This window comes from Anolis sagrei, chromosome 5 (genome assembly GCF_037176765.1).
Source record: "Anolis sagrei isolate rAnoSag1 chromosome 5, rAnoSag1.mat, whole genome shotgun sequence".
Taxonomy (NCBI): Eukaryota; Metazoa; Chordata; class Lepidosauria; order Squamata; family Dactyloidae; genus Anolis; species Anolis sagrei.
In genome coordinates this window covers 186,674,186-186,695,680 of record NC_090025.1, presented here as the reverse complement: position 1 = coordinate 186,695,680, position 21,495 = coordinate 186,674,186, and the positions used below count along the sequence as shown (strand labels likewise).

General features: G+C 41.5%; 1 protein-coding gene across 1 annotated transcript; it reads left to right on the top strand.

The window, feature by feature from the left end:
- The first annotated feature begins 51 nt into the window (after positions 1-51).
- DNAI7 (dynein axonemal intermediate chain 7) lies at positions 52-21,486 on the top strand. Its single transcript, XM_060776395.2, has 12 exons — positions 52-132; positions 1,389-1,526; positions 5,090-5,236; positions 6,396-6,499; positions 7,397-7,676; positions 10,387-10,495; positions 12,409-12,572; positions 13,378-13,528; positions 15,048-15,262; positions 16,975-17,145; positions 19,420-19,533; positions 20,858-21,486. The coding sequence occupies exons 2-12, from the start codon at positions 1,428-1,430 to the stop codon at positions 21,131-21,133; spliced, it is 1,830 nt and encodes a 609-aa protein (XP_060632378.2). The 5' UTR covers positions 52-132; positions 1,389-1,427; the 3' UTR covers positions 21,134-21,486.
- The last annotated feature ends 9 nt before the right edge of the window (positions 21,487-21,495 follow it).

Below are 21,495 nucleotides of genomic sequence, written 5' to 3'. Positions count from 1 at the left end.
CAGCAAGCCACCTGGTTTTGTCCCATGCAGGATCAAGAACGCAGAGGGGTTGAACTTGCTGAACTTGCTGTTCTTGAAGAAAGCTTTTTAACCGCAAGCCAATGTAAGGCTAAATTTAGAGCTCTTGCAAAGGTACACTTGGTTTTCAATACATCTCATTTTTATAGCCATAGATGACTTAAGTATTTGTTTCCTTAAATAAAAGTGGAGTCAAAAATGTATTGGGTATCCTATGCAACATCTACTGCTCTAAAGTGACAGAGAAATTCAGCACAGAAAGGATATAGACTTTCTGTGGATAGTTGCAATTGTGAATAATAGAGAACCCTATATATTTACTATACTTGGACCAGAAGCAAACCATAGAGTCATACTGGAATGTGGCCTGAAAACACCTTCAGGGAGAGGGTAATATTTTCGTGATGTGGGTAAGTGAAATCACAGATATTGTATTTGCACATAAGGGGGGAATCTTCTGGTGCTAGAGATCTGCTAGGAATACTGTGTCCAGTTCTGGGCACCTCAATGGAAGGGAGATGTTACCAAGCTGGAATGTGTCCAGAGGATGATGACACAAATGATCAAGGGTCTGGAGAACAAGCCCTATGAGGAGCAGCTTAAAGTGCTGGGCATGTTTAGCCTGCAGCAGAGAAGGCTGAAAGGAGATATGATGATGGCCATGCATCAAAATGTGAGGGGAAGTTCTAGGAGGAGGGAGCAAGCTTGTTTTCTGCTGCCCTGGAGACTAGGATGTGGAACAATGGCTCCAAACTTCAGGAAAAGAGATTCCATGTGAACATTAGGAAGAGCTTCCTAACTGTGAGAAAGGACTGTTCAGCAGTGGAACTCTCTGCCCCAGAGTGTGGTGGAGGCTCCTTCTTTGAAGGCTTTCAAACAGAGGTTGGATGGCCATCTGTCGGGGTGCTTTGAATGCAATATTCCTGCTTCTTGGCAGGGGGTTGGATTGGATGGCCCATGAGGTCTCTTCCAACTCTTTGATTCTATGATTCTATGAAAGGAGATTCCACCTGAACATTAGGAAGAGCTTCCTAATTGTGAGAAGGGCTGTTCAGCAGTGGAACTCTCTGCCCCGGAGTGTGGTGGAGGCTCTGTCTCTGGAGGCTTTCAAACAGAAGCTGGATGGCCATCTGTCGAGGGTGCTTTGAATGTGTTTTTCCTGCTTCTTGGCAGGGGGTTGGACTGGATGGCCCACGAGGTCTCATCCAACTCAATAATTCTGTTTCTATAATATATATATATATATATATATATATATATATATATAGTAACTGTTCCTAGTTTTGAATGACATTAATTTTTTTATCTCCATCAATCCACGTTCCTTTCTTAATTTGAAGTGAGTATTTTATTGATCTGTTTCTGTTCAGTGGGAACACTACACTGGCTGTGATGGAACTCCCGACCCAATGATTCTGCAGGAAATCAATACTTTCATGAGCCTATGGAAGGAGGATACCAACAATGATATCTTTACCATTATTGAGAAAGGCAACAGGGTATTGGATGTAAGTTAGTGACATTACATTCTACTTTAAACATTGCATTCATTATTTAGGATGTAGAGTCATAGGTGGTTCCAGACAGCACTAAATCGTGCTCTTTAGTTAAGGGCAAAAAAACCTGGGACCTGAGATGTCCAGATACAGACCTGTTGGTGCCAGAATTTCTGCCTCCATTGTCTACACTTGTTGCTTTGTCACGGGATTTTGCAGTCCCCAAAATGGCCGCCACAGAACTCCCACCGGAAAGTTTGGCTTTTTTAAAAACAACAACAACAACAACAACAACTTGAAATGCGAAGATACAAATCATTGTATAAGTCCCAATCCTGGGTTATATAAGCTGCAGGGTCATCTGTGCAGACAGGGTGTTGTTCCTGGGTTTTAAATGTCTATTACTGATTGCTCTTATTGTAAAAATATGTACAACTGAGTTGTTGTAGGTTTTTTAGGCTATATGGCTATGTTCTAGAAGCATTCTCTCCTGAAGTTTTGCCTGCATCTATGGCAAGCATCCTCAGAGGTTGTGAGGACCTCACGATGTCTGAGGATGCTTGCCATAGATGCAGGCAAAACGTCAGGAGAGAATGCTTCTAGAACATGGCCATATAGCCTGAAAAACCTACAACAACCTAGTGATTCTGGCCATGAAAGCCTTCGACAGTACAATATGTACAACGTTGACTACAGGGCCACAACTTCGTCCTGGCCAGAGAAAATGTGCCTTCCACGTGTTTCATGAAGTTTCTGGCACACAAACAAAGTTTTCCCCTTCTACTCAACTGTCACCTACTTTTTAGGAACCAACCAACCAGGAACAAAGATCTAAAACCCAGGAACAAGCCCAGATAAAAATTCCTGTGATTTCCAAGTGCAGGAACATACATACATTTGAAGAGGCAGATTTTTGGATCAGAACTGGGATATTTCCACACCTGAAAATCTCACATTTTTTGCTGTTTGTAGCTATTGCTTCCGTGTTTACAGGGAATGGCTTTTGGCCACCCTCCTGTTTGCTGCAGGAGCTTCTGGGATAGAGGTAATGCCTGGACGGGCCCATATTTATTTATTTTATTTATTTAGAAGTTTTATATACCGGTCTTCTCACCTCCAAGGAGGGACTCAGGCTGGTTCACAACATGCGTTCATATACAGTAATATAAAAAACAGCACAATGCATCATCATTATACATTAAAATATAAAATACAATAAAATACATCCACACATTACACAAGCTAAGTTGTCAAACACAGTCCCAATTCATCGCCATCCTTCCATGTGGAGAAGGGTTATTGACTCAATCATCGAATGCCATATTCCAAAGCCAGGTTTTTATTAGCTTTCTAAAGGTCGGGAGGGAAGGAGCAGATCTAATTTCTGGTGGGAGGGAATTCCAAAGCCGAGGGGCCACCACCGAGAAGGCCCTGTCCCTCGTCCCCACCAGACGCGATTGCGAGGGTGGTGGGACTGAGAGCAGGGCCCCTCCGGAAGATCTTAATAACCTTGATGGTTCGTAGGGGAGAATCTGTTCAGACAGGTAAACTGGGTCGGAGTCGTTTAGGGCTTTATAGGTCAAAAACAGCACTTTGAATTGTGCTCGGAAGCTAATTGGCAGCCAGTGGTAACAGAGGAGTCGTGTGCTTTCTGTACCCTGCTCCTGTTAGCAATCTGGCTGCCACTCGTTGGACTAATTGAAGCTTCCGAGCAGTCTTCAGAGGCAACACCACGTAGAGAACGTTGCAGATACCATAGACTGATACGATTTCAGATAAACGATACTCAGCCTGTACCAAACCTAGCAACCTGCCAATCTAGCAGTTCTAAAACACGCAAATGTGAGTAGATCAATATGTACCACTCTGGCAGGAAGGTAACGGCGCTCCATGCAGTCTTGCCGGCCACGTGGCCTTGGAGTTGTCTATGGACAACACTGGCTCATCGGCTTAGAAATGGAGATGAGCACCACACCCCAGAGTCAGACATGGCTGGACTGGACTGGACCTTTACCTTTACTTTTTATCAAAATGGGATCTTAGCTGCTAGCCCACTAATATTTTCTTTTCCTTGCTGCTGAAGATGCTGACTTTTGGGACAGAAGGGCAAAGGTGTAAATGTTTTAATAAGTGAATTAACATTTTGCTTTGAGTTGACCTTTGTTTCCTGTGTAGTATCATTGGTTGACTAATAAATGCTGGTCGGTTGACTGCCTGTCTGACTGACCGACCGACTGAATAAATAAATAGAGGGTTTGTTCATATTCGTATGTGGCATTTTCCATCTCTGGTAGTTTATAACTTTATTGTTTATTCAATATAATGATTTCTGTGATGTGGTCCTTCCAAATGTCATTTGCGGCATCTTGACAAGATTCCATTAAAAACATGGAAGAGTCATAAAAGATGTAAAAGATAATATCAAACAAAACAGACATTTCAGATATATTGATATATCATGAAGTTTCTGGCACACAAACAAAGTTTCCGCCTTTTACTCAATTGTCACCTTCTTTTTAGGAACCAACCAACCAGGAACAAACATCTATTCTTCTTCTTCTTCTTCTTCTTCTTCTTATTATTATTATTATTATTATTAATCTTTATTTATATTCTGCCCTATCTCCACAAAGGGAGTCACGGCGGATTCCAATCACAAAAAAGGCAAACATTGAAAGTCTGAACATAACAACTAATAGACAATGTATTGTCAAAGGCTTTCATGGCCGGAATCACTGGGTTGTTGTAGGTTTTTTCGGGCCATATGGCCATGGTCTAGAGGTATTCTCTCCTGACGTTTTGCCTGCATCTGTGGCAAGCATCCTCAGGGTTAGTGAGGTCTTCACTAACCCTGAGGCTTCTTGCCACAGATGCAGGCAAAACGTCAGGAGAGAATGCCTCTAGACCATGGCCATATGGCCCGAAAAAACCTACACCAACCCAACTAATAGACACATAATGACAAAAATTAAACTCCACATCATATAAAAACAAATTATAACTTAGCCAATTAGAATAAAAATTAAACAACCTATTATATCAGACATAAAACAAATATAAAACAATCATAAAACATAAAAACAGAAGCTTCAATTTTCCAGAGTCAATAGAGTTCCTTGGGGGCATATAAACTGATCATTTTTGTGTTAGGAGCAACTTGAGAAACTGCAAGTCGCTTCTGGTGTGAGAGAATGGGCCGTCTGCAAGGACATTGCTCAGGGGATGCCTGGATGTTTTATCATCCTTGTAGGAGGCTTTTCTCATGTCCCTGCATGGGGAGCTAGAGCCAACAGAGGGAGCTCATCCATGCTCTCCCTGGATTCAAACCTTTGACCTATTGGTTTTCAGTCCTGCCAGCACAAGGGTTTTACCCATTGCACCACCGGGGGGCTCCATTGATCACTGATATTGATATATTGCTTTTAATTCTATTAGTAATTAATTTATATTTTAAATTATGTGAAATGTGAACTTATAGCTGTGTGTGTTTTAATTCTTTGTAATCCACCTTTGAGTCCCAGAGCTGGGAAAAAGATGAAGTATAAAATCATTATTGTCATAATTTCTTCTTTCAGTTAATTGACAAATTAGAAATGTGTATACTGGATACACCTTTCCATGAGCTGTCTCCAAAAGATGTTACTCAATACCACGAAACCATTTTGCAACTCCAGGCACTTCTGCATCACAAGTACAATGAGGCAACAGAACATCTGCTAAAGGTATGCAGATACTGGGATTGTTTTCATATTGCACAAAGGACTGATTCACACATTCTTGTTGGTTTTCATGCATGTTTACCAGTGTGTGCTCGCATATATATATATATATATATATATATATATATATATATGAATGAACTGGACTGAATTTGGTGTATGTGGGGAGTAATTTGACAAGTTGACTGCTAATAAGAAGATGAGTTCAGAAATTCTTTCTCTGACTGAAATTTTGACAAATATGGAAAGCACCCACCTATTATTATCCATAATGCTATAAAACACCTAACATCTAATTGTGGGGATGGTCACAGAGAGAGTAAGACAGTCCTCTGTTTATGTTGACTGGCCCTAGCATGGATCTGGTTAAATATTATTTTCAGGCAGTGTAGAGTTGCCATTGTTTGATAAGACCTGAGAGATAGGGAAAGACAACATCATACTTGAATATGGTCGCCCCATGAAGAGTTCTCCCCGCATGTACCTTTGCATTGACCCAAATTGTAGCACCACATCGTGAGATCTCCTTTGTCCACAGTTTGTATCATAAACCACCAGTGATGGTGGGACAAGAACAGAGAATTTCACACATCACATGTAGCTATTAGGCACTTGCAATCCATGGTTCTAAATGGTTCTAAAGTACTTACAAAACTGAAGTTCTGGTGGTGAAAACCAAGGGGTGCTGGTGCTTTGCTTCTACAGTGTTGCTAAAGTCCTGGTGGTGAAACTTTCAAAACTCTAACACAACTTTCAAAATGTCATTATAAATGGCAGTTCCTAATAGGTTCTGTCATAAAAATCACCAATAATGAAATAATAATGAAATTTTGAAAGTTTTGTTAGAGTTCTGAAATTTTCACCACCAGAACTGTATAAACAAAGCACCAGCGCCCCCTAGTTTTCACAACCAGAACTTTAGTTTTGTAAGTACTTTAGAACCATTTAGAACCATGGATTGCACATGCCTAGTAGCTATGCCTAAATGTTGGAAAACAATCAGCCTGCACTATCTGAAACTAGAGTATGCCACCATGCCTTTCAATGCAGTCTTCTCTTAAGAGTGATATATTGTTCAATCCCAGGTTTACCATCAGCTTGCAGATAAACTAACTCTACTCTTCAGACAGCTTAATACTTTCTCTTTCTATATTTTCTGCAGCAAGCCAGCAGTTATGCAGAATCTGAGAGTGGAAACATGGAAGTTGTAATTAAAAGGCAGAACATCACGCTATGTGTTTGGGCAAACCTCAAGAAGAATCCAAAGTACAGTGCTTGAAGATGTTGTTGTCTTGGGAGTGCTTCACATTTACCCTTGCGACATACACGATTTAGTCATACATTCAATGTAACTTTTGTTAAGGAAACAAACAAAAATATTGGGTTATTATAATTGCTAGATGATGGCGCCATGGAGGAATGCCAGGCTCATATTTTGGTAGTCTTGCCTTCTTTAAGGCTGGAAACTCTATGCCATCTTCTTCCATTTTTGACTCCTGCTAGGTTTGTTGGGTTACTGTTCCCAGCACTCCCAGCATTATACTGTGTCATAATATTGAGTCATCTTTCTCAGCATCAACTGCTAGAAAGTGTCTACAATTTTACAGAGAGAGATCTTTCAATACAAGACATGTTGCTAGAAACGAAGGAAGAACCTTCTGCATACAAACCATGTGCTTTGTGATCCTTTATTTGAAATGCTTGGGAACAGAAGTGTTTTGGATTTTTTAGATTTAGAAATACCTGTATTTGCATATATGAATATTGCCCAGTGGTGCAATGGGTTAGACCCTTGTGCCAGCAGGACTGCTGACTGAAAGCTTGGCGATTTGAATCCAGGGAGTGGAGTGAGCTCCCTTTTGTCAGCTCCAGCTTCTCATGCGGGGGCCTGAGAGAAGTCTCCCACAGGATGGTAAAACATCCGGACGTCCTTGCAGACAGCCAGTTATCTCACACCAGAAGCGACTTGCAGTTTCTCAACTGCACACACAAAAAGAGAAATCTGGGATTAGTCTTTCAGTTTAGGAAGAGGGAAAGTGCATCATAGGGGCAACTTGTAAGGGATAAGGGATGTGCAACCTGTATAAGACCTTTTAAGAACATGTACTATCAGTGGAAATTTAGTTCATAGAATATTGTTTTGCTTCCACCCCTCCCAACCAGGTTCCGCAGCCAGTGCTTTTATGATGACCAGAAGCAGCCGTGCAATGGGTTTGACCTCCCCAAACCACTGGCCATTTGTGATGTCGCTGTACGCATCTTGCACACCCATTATGACCACGTATCCCCCTCTCAGGCTTATCCCAAAGAGCCGCCCGCACTGGAAATGCCAATACAAAAACCAGTGACTCCTGTGAGCAGTGTGGAAGCGAAAGCCACAAAGAGTCAAATGAGTCCAGCCAATCTGGAGACCCGGTCAGAGCACTCCACAATTAGAAGCAAGGTAAGGCAGGGCAGCAGAGACAAGGGTGGCATTAGCAAGCTGCACAGATGAGAGATTTTTAATGCGGGTAGCACCTGGTTGCCCCTACAATATGAAAATTGGAACAGATTTTTATATATATGTAGTAATGAATTGCCTCGTTCAGCATCTCATTTTCCATAGACATATCTTCCTGGTGAAACTGTAATCTGTGCTGTTCGAAAATGGCGATGATTAGACTTCCATTTTTAAGAGCCTTCTTTTGATTCTTTGATGTCCAACATTTGTTTTGACAAGATGACAGATTCTTTTTTTTTCTCAGTACAACAACAACAACCAAACTTTATTACAGTCCATGACCAGCACAAAGTGGGGTACAAACATCCTGGGAAGGCAAAACTGATGATCGAGGGTCTGGAGAACAATCCCTATGAGGAGCGGCTTAAAGAGCTGGGCATTTTTAGCCTTCAGAAGAGAAGACTGAGAAGAGACATGATAGCCATGTATAAATATGTGAGGGGAAGTCTTAGGGAGGAGGGAACAAGCTTGTTTTCTTCTGCCCTGGAGACTAGGATGCGGAACAATTATTTATTTATTTATGTATTTATTTATTTATTTATTTACAGTGTTTATATTCCACCCTTCTCACCCCGCAGGGGACTCAGGGCGGATTACAATGTACACATACATGGGAAACATTCAACATTCAATGTCATAGACACACATATAGACAGACAGTCAGAGGCTATTTAACATTCCAATTTTCTGGCCACCAGGGGAGCTGTTGCTTCACCGTCCATCTGCAACAATGATGAAGTACTTTCCGCATTCCCCGCATGCTTTTGCTGGAGATTTTTTATGGCCTCATAAATTTGTTAAATTAGCCTCCCCACACGTAAGTGGTACGTAAATTTCCTACTTGACAGATGCAACTGTGTTTCAGGTTGCAAAGGTCGACAACAAGCTACACAAATTGGCTGGAAGCTCACTCCGACCCAGGCTGGCTTTGAAATCATGACCTTTCAGACAGTAGTGATCTTAATGCAGCTGACACTTAGCCAGTTGCGCCACAATCCCAGTGCTTTGACAAGATGACAGATTCTTTTTCTCTCAGTACAACAACAACAACCAAACTTTATTACGGTCCATGACCAGCACAAAGTGGGGCACAAACATCCTGGGAAGGCAAAACTGATGATCGAGGGTCTGGAGAACAATCCCTATGAGGAGTGGCTTAAAGAGCTGGGCATTTTTAGCCTTCAGAAGCGAAGACTGAGAAGAGACATGTATAAATATGTGAGGGGAAGTCTTAGGAAGGAGGGAGCAAGCTTGTTTTCTTCTGCCCAGGAGACTAGAATGCAGAGCAATGGCTTCAAACCACAGGAAAGGAGATTCCACTTGAACATTAGGAAGAACTTCCTGGGAGCTGTTCAGCAGTGGAACTCTCTACCCCAAAGTGTGATGGAGACTTCTTCTATGGAGGCTTTTAAACAAAGGCTGGATGGCCATCTGTTGAGGGTACTTTGATCGCGATTGTCCTGCTTCTTGGCAGAGGGTTGGACTGGATGGCCCACAAGGTCTCTTCCAACTCTAAGATTCTATAAAACACAGTTTCCTAGAGAGACAGTCATTTAAAAAGATTAGAAAACAGTTTTAAAAACACTGTTTAAAGGCACAGTCAACATAAAAGGTATGGGACCAAGGGAGGAAGTCTGCTAGGAGGAGTCAAACGCTTTGGGAGTACTAAAGTGAGAAGGAGAGGCACATTACAAATCCAGCAGCATCTCAGCTGCAACAGGTTGCTTCAGCCACGCTCCTGTCAAGTGCAGTCCTGCAGGTTCAATCATCCATTGAACCTAGCAAAACTGTAAGTTACTGTAGTGCTAGACTCCAAGAGCATCCTGGGTATTTGAGTAGCCATGGTGTAATGAGATTTGAGTAGCCATGGTGTAATGAGATTAGTTCTGATGTCTCTGTAGAACATGCATTGAACAAGCTCACAGGGGCATTATCTTCTGATACCTCCCCACCAATACAGCCAATGGGAGGGCGTTTCCCCTCAGGGATCTCTTCTAACTTTGATACTGAGATTCAGAAAGGAAGGGAAAAAATAGTAAACTAGGAAATCCATTTGAAATTTGTCTGAGATTTCTGAACGAATTATTGCTGCTCTTCTGTTTGGTGGTTTTAGATGGGATTGCTAAATTATAGGTACTGACTTAGCTCTTATCATGATGTTAGCATGCAAACCACCTTGGAAAAAATGTACTGTTGAAGGCTTTCATGGCTGGAATCATTGGGTTGTTGTAGGTTTTTTTGGGGGGGCTATCTGACCATGTTCTAGAGGCATTCCCTCCTGACGTTTTGCCTGCATCTATGGCAAGCATCCTCAAAAAACTACCAGGCCATCAAATGCTAATCAAGGTGGTCAGTTGAAGCATTCACACCTAGCTCCAACAGACAAGAGTTCTTTATCCCACTCTGGTCATTCCACAGATATGTAAACCCGATTTTCCTAGTTTCCAACAGACCTCACAACCTCTGAGGATGCTTGCCATAGATGCAGGCGAAACGTCAGGAGAGAATGCCTCTAGAACATGGCCATATAGCCCAAAAAAACCTACAACAACAAACCTTGAAAAAGCCTGTTTTGATTGTTCATGCTTAGACTAAAACAACTTACTACAGGTAGCTAGAATTGCTAACAAGATGCGTCCTCTGCTTTGTCCAGAGTGCGACTTCTGTTTTCATCGAAGAAGTGAAAAGTTCTGCGGTTGAGACTGAAAACACAGAATATGCTACGGATAAGAGCTCCATCCTCCTTCAAACAGTTTCTAGAGGTATTTGATCCAACTGCTTGTGTGCTTATGGTTAAGCAATGTGTTAGAGTTTGAGGGTCCTTCCACACAGCCATATAACCCAGAATATCAAGTTAGATAATCCACAATATCTGCTTTGAACTGGATTATCTGAGTCAAACTTTTGTACAGTGGCCCTTATTTCTCATGCCAGTAAAGGTAATGCTCAAGATCCTGCAAGGTAGACTTCAGCAATACAAGGAGCGAGAGTTGCCAGATGTACAAGTTGGGTTTAGAAAATGCAGAGGAATGAGAGACCAATATCCACTGGATAATGAAGGCAGGGAGTTTCAGAGAGACCTCACAACCTCTGAGGATGCTTGCCATAGATGCAGGTGAAACGTCAGGAGAGAATGCTTCTAGAACATGGCTATATAAGCCCGAAAAACCCACAACTCAACATTTATTTCTTTTTCATTGACTATTCTAAAGCCTTTGACTGTGTGGATCATAAAATTGTGGCACGTTCTTGGTGGTGTAGGGATCTCAAGTCATCTTGTCTGTCTCCTGAGGAATCTGTATAACAACCAAGTAACAACAGTAAGAACAGACCATGGAACAACAGATTGGTTCAAGATTGGGAAAGGAGTTCAGCAGGGTTGTATACTCTCACCCTACCAATTCATCTTGTATGCAGAACACATAGGCTGAAGTTAAAACTGCTGGAAGAAACATTCACAGCCTTACAGCCCTGCAAACTTTGGGTCGGGCTTTAGCACAACAGGTTAACCACCAGCTGCAATACATGTTGCCAATTGAAAGGTTTATTTGTTGTATTTTAATCTGTGAATGCCCAGCTTTCGGCCCAACCCACTGCCCACCTAGCAGATCAATAACAGCTGTGAGTAGAGAAATAGGTGCTGCTTAGTGGGGAGGTATTTTAATGGCACCATAAGGAAATATAGATATGCAGATGATACTACTTTGATGGATGAAAGTGAGAAGGAGCTGAGGAGCCTTATAATCAAAGCAAAAGAACAAAGTGCAAAAGCTGGGTTGCAGTTAAACATCAATAAAATCAAGATGATGGCAACCAGACAGATTGATAACTGGCAAATAGAGGGAGAAAACATGGAGGCAGTGACAGACTTTGTATTTCTAGGCCCGAAGATTACAGCAGAAGCAGTCTACAGCCAGGAAATTAGAAAATGTTTACTTCTTGTGAGGAGAGCAATGACTAGTCTCAATAAAATAGTTAAGAGTAGAGACATCACACTGTCAACAAAGATCCGCATAGTTAAAGCAATGATATTCCCCATAACATCCTATGGATGATAGAGTTGGACCATAAGGAAGGCTCAGCAAATTGTGATGCTGGAGGAAAATTCTGAGAGTGCCTTGAACTGCAAAAAGATCCAACCAGTCCATACTCCAGAAAAAAATGCCCCATTGCTCACTGGAGGGAAGGATATTAGAGGCAAAGATGAAGTACTTTGGCCATATCATGAGAAGACAGGAAAGCTTGGAGAAGACAATTATGCTGAGGATAATGGGAGGAAAAAGGAAAAGGGGCCGACCAAGGGCAAGATGGATGGATGGCATCCTTGAAGTGATTGGCTTGACCTTGAAGGAGCTGGGGGTGGCCACGGCTGACAGGGAGCTCTGGCGTGGGCTGGTCCATGAGATCACGAAGAAGCAACTGAACGATTAAACAACAACAACATCTGAGTCCACACTGCTATATAATCCAGTTCAATGTGAGTTTTATACAGCTATGCCGAAAGGGGCTGACGATAGATGAGCAATGGTCGTGAGTTATGAACAGGCCAGGACTATGCACAGTGGCAAACTGGGTATTTTGGCCTGGGAATGATTTCCCACTGGAAATACATAGAACCAACTGGTTGCAGGTTTATTTTTAATTGGTTTATTTTTTTTCTGCCTTTTCTTTTTAGCTCATGTTTCATCTCTATACTGCCCTAGTATCCGTGAACTGGAGCCGATGGAAGAATATATTGTGGATTTGCACCAGTTTATGCCAGTGGGTGGCATATACCACTTTGACGCACTGAAACTCCCGCCTCAAGCCAAACATGTTAAAGGCTGGACAATGGTGGAAGTAAATTTTATCTTAATACAAAGTTAAATGTGTGTGTATATTGGGGGTGGGGGGTGGCTGGCATCCTGTTACTGGCTTATATTGGCACAGTTGTGGCAGCAGGAGAACGTGGCAGGAGGCCATTTGTACCACAGTTGTGAAGAAAGCAAGGCACTGAAGGAATTGTTTTCCTGAAGCCTCAAGATTTTGTTTACCTTTTTTTCTCACTGCTGTGCCATCCTGCAATATAATAATTATAATCAATCTTTATTTATATCCTGTTTTTCTTCCTCATGGGACCCAAAGCAGCTTACAGCATATTAAATATAATATAATAATATAATAGGAACTAGTTCACCAACAGTATTACAACAATCGTATATTGCTCATAAAATGTTCCCTTCTAAGTTGGAAAGGGAAGGAAAAGCAAGATCAAATGTTGCTTTATTGGCAAATACAATATAATAATAATAATAATAATAATAATAATAATAATAATAATAATAATAAATAAAAAAAACTGGCTTGTGGTTTTACTGTCTCAGATTAAACATTTGTATTACCCGATTCCATATGAACATTGAAGGGATCCAGGACTTCATATTGTTAAGGCTATGAGAATCAACATTTTCAAACCAGAAGGCATGATATTCAGCACTACTATTCAGGGAGCGCTCAGCCCCTCTTTTGGGTAATTTGGGTTACATTTTCAGACACTCACATTTTACCTTGTGGAATCAATATCTAAACCAGAGTCATTTATTTATCATGAAAGCAATGTTATTTATTATGAAGGCAATGTTACATTTTCCTCTTCCCAAAAAAGGTGCTGGATACAGGGTTAGAGTTCTGCCCCTACACTGCTGTATGTGAAGAAAATGAAGATCCTTCTAATTTGACTGTAGGAATCACGGTCCGGTTGCTTGACAGTGTGATCTTCTTTGAAGAGCCACTGATTGCAAGGTGGAATCCTGCAGGTATGATCAAGTTGCAAGCAGCTCTTGCAGAGAGCTGCTTGCAACTTAATGTCTGTTTATTTTGCAAGGTTAATGCCATGAGTCTTGTGGTAGAGCAGAATTGGTGATGGAAGAGGTATTAGCCTTTCTCAATCAGTTTTCCCAGGTATTCCTTTCTCCTTTTTCCTCTAACCATATTGGCAGCCATGAATAAGAGCAGCAAGTGGATATAAAGGAGAACTTTTGGGGAGAAGTTATAAATGGTTAAGCAAACCTGTGTTGCAAAATTCTCCCATATGTACATTCATCACAGCATTATGCATTGGTGGCTGATGGCTGCCACGTCATTTCCACTATCAATGCTAGTCTTTACTGGGTTTCCAATAGCTCTTCATGTTGCTAAATCTATTTTGGTGATGGGATTCAGCACCTTGGATAGCTCTTTTAAAACTATCACAAACCCAAAGTGTTGGATGCTGATAAGGAAGTCAGCAGCCCTGCTCTGTATTGCTATTAATCAGGAAGCATATATTTTACAAAATAGTAGTAGTAGTATTCTGTATTCCTAATAGAAGTGAAAATGTGTATGTGTGTATGTTGCTGGGGTGCCCACTTCCACAGACAGGCTCCCACTTCCACAAACAGTGCTGAGGAGCCACCACACGCCCTACCTCCAATGACATTTCAGGTTATAGCGAGTGCCATGAACATGTAACCCAACCCCTGCCAATGTCCTCCCCAAACACCATACTGCCCACCACCCAAAGAATGCTTTCATTCTGGGAAAATTGCATCCTAGATTTTATGTGTTTCCTCCACCACAGACATTCCAGTAAGGAATACAAGACTAAATCTCCATTGGTGTGGAATTTGCATGATCCATTGGTGTGGAATTTGCATGATCCCGCCCACTGTCTCTACCTTAACCCTTTCTTACTCTTTTCAACTCTGTCTGCACAACAAACAGAGCAGAACTAATCAGCAACTAAACATACTGGAGGAGCTTGGGGGATTGACTCCACATGATGGAAGTTGTAGTTCACCCTGCATCAAGTCAGAGCACTGTGACACTGTGACAATGGACCTGGACCACATTTGGCAAACAGAACCCCCATGACTTAAGAAAAATGCTGGAGATGTTAGGGGGGAATTAAGCTTGATTTATAGCCATTGCAGATACTGGTAGTTATAGTTCACCTGCAATCAAAGAGCACTCTGGACCTCACCAACAATGGCCATGGACCTAACTTGGCGCACAGAAATGGAGATGAGCACCAACCCTCAGAGTCAGGCACGACTGGACTTAATGTGAAGGGAAAACCTTTACATTTACCTTAGGCTGAAAAAGTGTGACTTGTCCAAGGTCACTTGAGGAGTTCCATGGCCAAATGGGAATTGAAACCTTGGTCTCACACAGTTCCTGTCCAGTGGTTACAACCACAGTACTATACTGGCTCTTAAGTCACAGTTCTGCAACTCCTTCTAATGATCTTTCAATCTCAAATCATACCCTTTCTCTTATGTTCCCTCCTTGGGGAAGAAAAGTCCTGGCGAACTGATGACATTGGAGAGGTGGTCTACAACATGCAAGAGAAGGAGATCGCTTTCAAAATGAATGGCTTCTTCACCATAACCTTACTCCAGGACGCTCACCTCAACATGCCCTACCAATCCTGGGAGCTTCGGCCCACTGGTCTGGATGAAGCCGCTTTCTGCGTCCTCACCACCTTTGCTGAGGTCCAGATTGACATCAAGGTAATGACGGTACATCCTGCAAACCAGGGCCTTATGTGTGTTTTCACTTGGAAATAAGTCCCCTTCATTGTAATGGCTTCAGCAGTTGCAGGTAAGATGCTTTGGAAAGGCATGACACTTTAGAGAACATAACCTCTTGAAAAAACAGAATCTCCATAGCCTTTTGGAGAAAAAAAGCATTCAAAAACATTTGAAAATCATATCCGTTAGTAAAAGTATGATCTTCCAGAGAAGAGCCAAAACACTCATTTGAGTCAAATCTTCTCTTTAGTGGTGTATATCCACATGTACTTATGCAAGGCAATTCAGTTTTTAGCTGTAAAGACGGATAACCTGGTTGTCTCTGATCTGTTAGGAACAGATATTATGCCAATGCACAAAAACAGGAGTTTCAGAAGTGTTTCTTTCAGTGTCCCAAAACATCTACTCTCCCATAAAATATCACGTTTCTATATCATGCTCTCAAGAGACAAAAATAAAGTAGACTTTGTTAAAAGTAACATATTTGGTTGACTCACAACCTTCATGTATTCAGCATACGGGTACATAACTCGTCAATCCAGTTACAGATAGGATTTGCAGTGGTTTCTGTATGCAGATAACACAGGGCATTTTTCTTATGATCTTAACAGTCCAAAGTCTAAAGCAGGGGTCCTCAAACTTTTTAAACAGAGGGCCAGGTCACAGTCCCTCAAACTGTTGGGAGGGCTGGATTATAATTTGAAAAAAAAAATGAATTAATTCCTATGCACACTGCACATATCTTATTTGTAGTGCAAAAATACTTTAAAACAATACAATAATTAAAATTAAGAACAATTTTAACAAATATAAACTTATTAGTCCTTCAATGGGACAACCGCATTGAGTCACCTATTATAGGTTGAGAAACGCGGTATAGAAATAAAGCAAATAAAGTGTGGGCCTGCTTTTGGTCAATGAGATAGGATTGTTGTTGTTGCTGCTGCTGCATTCAACTTAGGTTGACCCTGAGTGAGGGCTGGGTAAATGACCTTGGAGGGCCGTATCTGGCCCTTGGGCCTTAGTTTGAGAACTCCTGGTCTAAAGCATCTCTGATGGAGTCTATGCTCTAATGGAGTCTGAAGTCTAAAATGGAGTCTGAGCTCAGAGTAGTCCCAGATCTGATCATGTGTTCTGCAGGATTATCCAAGTCAGTGAAGTCTGATAAAGCAGAACAGAAGTGATTAAAAAAATGTAGAGTCATCTATTGTGAAGCTTGGTGTCTCTTGCCTGGGCATTTTGTGAGTGGGTGGTTTGTGCTAATAATTATGCTGAACTGAGAATAATGACTTTACTAGAAAAACACTTCATTCAGACGGTTCCTATATAGAGCTTCAATGGATACTATTATGAGGGCTGTGTCAGCAGAATGGTTTTGACCAGTCTCTTTTGTTCTATAATTACTGGGTAACACTGAAATGTAGTTTTTCCCCCCCCCCCTGTAGACTGATTTTCTCACTGATTCTATTTAGCTCTATAATATAAAGTGTCACTAAAACACAAAACGCCCACATGCCCATTAAAAAGGCCAGCAGTGCCTCGGCCCTGAGAAATTCATTGTCAACAAGTGATGCTGAGTGTGAATATGTATGTTAGAAAAAGCTAAGAAATAAAGCCTCCTAGCCACCAGAAATTTAGCCAAACCACTGCCATTGGTTCAGTGCATGTCCTTTTGTTATGCTTGGAGGCAGGCCAACCAGTGTATGCTTGCTAGCATCGCCACAAATGAAGACACTGATCTCCTCGCCAATATCAGAGGGAAATGGATGACTCCACTGTCCCTCATCTTGGCTGTGAAGCGGGCTGGAATGAATATCTTCCCGGCTGATTATTCCCCCAAATATGTCAGTGTGAATAACAAGGTAAGAGATTCAGTTGGCTTTACACAAATGTGGTAAACTAGGGGTTCTTTAGGGTCCATTTGTTGTCCCAAACAAGCAAAACACTGAGACACTTTGCAACTGGCATGATGTTTCTCTGGTGTTTTTGGAGGGAACAATCCTATGACAGACGGCTTGCCAGGCAATGTGAAAATACAGCACTGTGATTTATATTTTGTTGTTGTTGATGATGATGACGATGATGATGATTATTATTATTTTATTACCTGCTTCCCCTTGCAGGTCAAGGTGGTGTAGGTTCCCCGCCCCCAGAGACTGATTTTCTCATTGATTGTATTCAACTCTATAATATAAAGTGTCACTAAAACACTTTAGTGTTTTTTAGCTGTCATGCGGCAGCTCAAAAAGTCAATGGGATTTTGGCCTGCATAAATAGGAGCATAACGTCTAGATAAGTGGTACTCAAGATATGAATCCCAAGATATTTTGGGCTTCAACTCCCAGAAATCCTAACAGCTGGTAAATTGACTGGATTTCTATGAGTTGTAGATCAAAACACCCGAGGACCTACAGGTTGAGAACCACTACTCTAGATCCAGGAAAGTCATGCTACCCTTCTATTCTGCCTTGGTCAGAACCACATCTGGAATCACACTGTGGACACATTCTGGGCACCGCAATTGAAGGGAGATGTTGACAAGTCCCAGATCTGATCATGTGTTCTGCAGGATTATCCAAGTCAGTGAAGTCTGTTGTACTTATATATTACTGTATTTGCATATATGTTGTAAACCGACCTGAGTCCCTCGTTGAGATGAGAAGGCCGGTATAGAAAACTTCTAAATAAATAAATAAGCTGGAATGTGTCCAGCCTTATGAGGAGTGGCTTAAAGAGCTGGGAATGGTTAGGCTGCAAAAAAGAAGGCTAAGAGGACATGATTGCTATTTATCAATATATGAGGGGAAGTCATAGGAAGGAAGGAAGGAAGGAAGGAAGGAAGGAAGGAAGGAAGGAAGGAAGGAAGGAAGGAAGGAAGGAAGAGGCTATACTGGAGATTAGGATGAGGAACAATGGCTTCAAATTACAGGAAAGGATATTCCACCTGAACATTAGGAATAACTTCCTGATTGTGAGAGCAGTTCAGCAGTGGAACTCTCTGCCCTGGAGCATGGAGGAAGCTCCTTCTTGGAGGCTTTTAAGCAGAGGCTGGATGGCCATCTGTCGAGGGTGCTTTGAATCAAATTTTCCTGCTTCTTGGCAGGGGGTTGGACAGGGCAGCCCACGAGGTCTCTTCCAACTCTATGATTCTATGATTCTACAACTTAGTAAACACAACAAGGTAGAACTGTCCCTGCTGCAAACAAGAAAAATTGAGCAGCATGCACCTGTACACTGAGGTCTTAGACACCCGTCAGTCAGCATTCATTAATGATAGCTCCCAGAATTCCTGGCTATTGGACAAGCTGGCTAGGGCTTCTGGGATTTGTAGTCCCAAACATCTGGAAGGCCACAAGTTTCACAGGATTGTCCTGGACAATGCAATTATAAGGGAGAGAGCCTTTGTGGTGGTGGCATCCCATCTGTGGAAAGCTCTTCCCAGAGGTTCAATTAAAACATACTCAATGGTGCTTCCAGCTCCAAGTGAAGACATTTCACAGATATTGTATGTTTTACTCCAACTGCCAGATTGATTTTAGGGTTTATTATATGCTGGTGGTGGCTATAAGTTTGGTGTGGCCCAAGTTGTTTTGTTGTAATGTGTTATTTTGTATGTTTCTCACTTATTTGATTGTTTAAACCAGGCATGGGCAAAGGCTGTTAGGAATTGTGGGAGTTTTGAAGTCCAAAACACCTGGAGGGATGAAGTTTGCCCATGCCTGGTTTAAAATGTAATATAGAAATAATTCAGGCTTATGTGCACATGTGATTTTGGATGTAGCATAGGAAGCGCTTCACTCCTTCCTTGTCCAATGTCCAATCCACTTCTTCCTAGCTGCCTGGGGTGCAGATATGTCCATTTGCTGGGAAATGAACATGTAACATGCAGCATTGCAATGGAAGAATTGAGATGTATGTGACAAGCAGATATACCATCTATTGTGATCTGGAATCGGGGTAGAATTCTGTCCTCTCCTACTCCTGAACTTTGGAATCAGGGATAAGGGTAAATCTTGCAGGCCAGCACCAACAACCATTTTCATTGCTTTTGGATATCTACTGAAAAAATAATCTCTTGGGTGTAGAGAATTACCCATTATCAATTTCATTTGTCTATCGTCATTTTGTTTACATAGTCACTAACAGCAGAAGTCACGACTTATCAGCAAATGGCTCTTGTTGCATCCTCTTTTGCCTTCAGCTGGAGCAAGTGGAATTTGGAGAGTGGAGAGGACAATGTGGTCTTTAAGGTGAGCCTTGCTATTGCCCTGCTGTTTGTGTGTTTTGTGTATATGAGAGAAGGAGCACGCATTCACACAAGCAAGTGTAGTCTCCCAGTAGTACCACTGAAATGTAGCTCTGTGCTTGAATCTGTATTCACAGCTGCACGGAAGTGCTTCAAAACATAATGATGCAAGCATACTTATGTAAAAATATAATCCTGAGTAAAAGTAAATAAAATATTAAAATCTATATAAAAGTCAAAGTTTGTATGTATGTATGTATGTATGTATGTAACACAATGGCTGTTGCTAGGTGAAGTGGCCTGTCATGTCACTGGATTGGGTGTTGCTGAATGAAGGAAAGTGAAAATGTGGCTTTGGGATCAAGTCTTCGGAGAATAATTTATAGTGCAGTGATAGATTCGGATTATGTGCAATGACTAATGGAATGGCCTTAGATTACTATTGTGGATGGCACAGTTTTTAACATTGATTGTAATGTTATTTAAATGTTTTAATTTGCATTAATTTTAATTCTTAATTTGAATGTTTATTTTAATTGTATGTGTTTTAAGGCATTGAATGGTTGTTTATATGTAAAGCTGCCTTGAGTCCTCTTCAGTGTTGAGAAAGGCGGGATATGAATAGGGTAAATAAACAAATAAGGATTGTTGCTAGGTGAAGTAGCCCTCTGTGATGTTACTGGGAAAGAAATGTGACAGGTGTATGAGGAAAGAAAGAGTCATAAAGAGTGATGCCCTATTTAGCTATGTTGCCCTGGAAACATTGTGAGGTAGGCCTTCTTAGAGTTGGAGAAGGGAGAAAGTAGGTGGGTAGCCATCCTAACAACATCTTCTACCTCATCACACTAGAGAATGAATCCACTTTAAATCCGGGTTTTGCCTCCTGCAGAATTCTGTGGTTTGTAGTTTAGGACGGAGCCTTTAGCAGCCTCACTAAACTACAAACCCCAGAATTCTTCAGGAGGCAGCAATGGGATTTAAAGTGAATTCATTCTCTAGAGTGATGAAGTAGCTGGGCAATGCTGGATATATATGCTAGTTATTATATAGTATTTATCCACAATCTGGAATAAAATGGAATGCAGAATTCTGAGGCCACTGACATAGGGCAACTTAAGAGTAGTGGTATGGTTGGAGAGGTGGAGCTTTTACCAGTATTGAGGTTCCTCACAATACTCCTGATTCTGGGAGCCAATTCCATTCAACATTGCATCTAGAATAGAAAGGACAAGTTCTACCTATCCATATTTCAAGGAACAAAACTATGCTTCAGGATCTAGCAATGTGTAGGTTCTAACAAGATGGTCTTGGCTCTCTTTCTCTCGTAGGCCTGTGAACACCTGGCCCAAGAACCAGTCAAGGAAGACAACTGGGCCCTTTATATGTTCAGTGGGCAAAGAGCTCAGAGGCTGGAGATTACAGAGGAGAGTGAGGCCTTCTCCAATAATATTGCCGAAGACACAGAATTCCACTCCACTCTTTACCATTTGATCAAAGATGCCAGCAGCGAGGAAGGGATGGAGAGAGTCAGCAAAACCCACTACCTTTTCATAGACGCCGTGTACCAGCTTCTGCTTGCTACCAGGGTGCTAACATACTCTTAAGACACCATGTTGCTACTTAAGAACTTTATTGAGTTGAGGACCCTCCCGTCAATAAAACAAGACATACAAATCTGCAACAGGATCACATTTCAGACATTTTTTTAAAAAAAATAAATACCTTTCACTTAAAGCCATTTATGACAAGCCTCTCCTGAGGATTTCTTCAAACATATTTTCCAACCTCTTCAAGTAGGATCAGGGAAAGGAAAAAAGAGATTAAAAAAGACAAAGACATACACTCACTGCACTGGAAAACAATGAACTCCCATCTCATTTTGAACTCCATTGCCAGATACTATTTAGTCAAGGCAAAGTCTTCAGAACTTTTAAGAGGATGCGCATCAAAGCTGCATCCATCTAAT

Bases quoted from the DNA above. Each gene is read 5' to 3' on its own strand.
- DNAI7 (XM_060776395.2), top strand. From the start codon at position 1,428: ATGATTCTGCAGGAAATCAATACTTTCATGAGCCTATGGAAGGAGGAT. The intron at 1,527-5,089 runs GTAAGTTAGTGA...TTCTTCTTTCAG, and splicing joins AAGGCAACAGGGTATTGGAT to TTAATTGACAAATTAGAAAT. The intron at 6,500-7,396 runs GTACAGTGCTTG...CCTCCCAACCAG, and splicing joins AACCTCAAGAAGAATCCAAA to GTTCCGCAGCCAGTGCTTTT.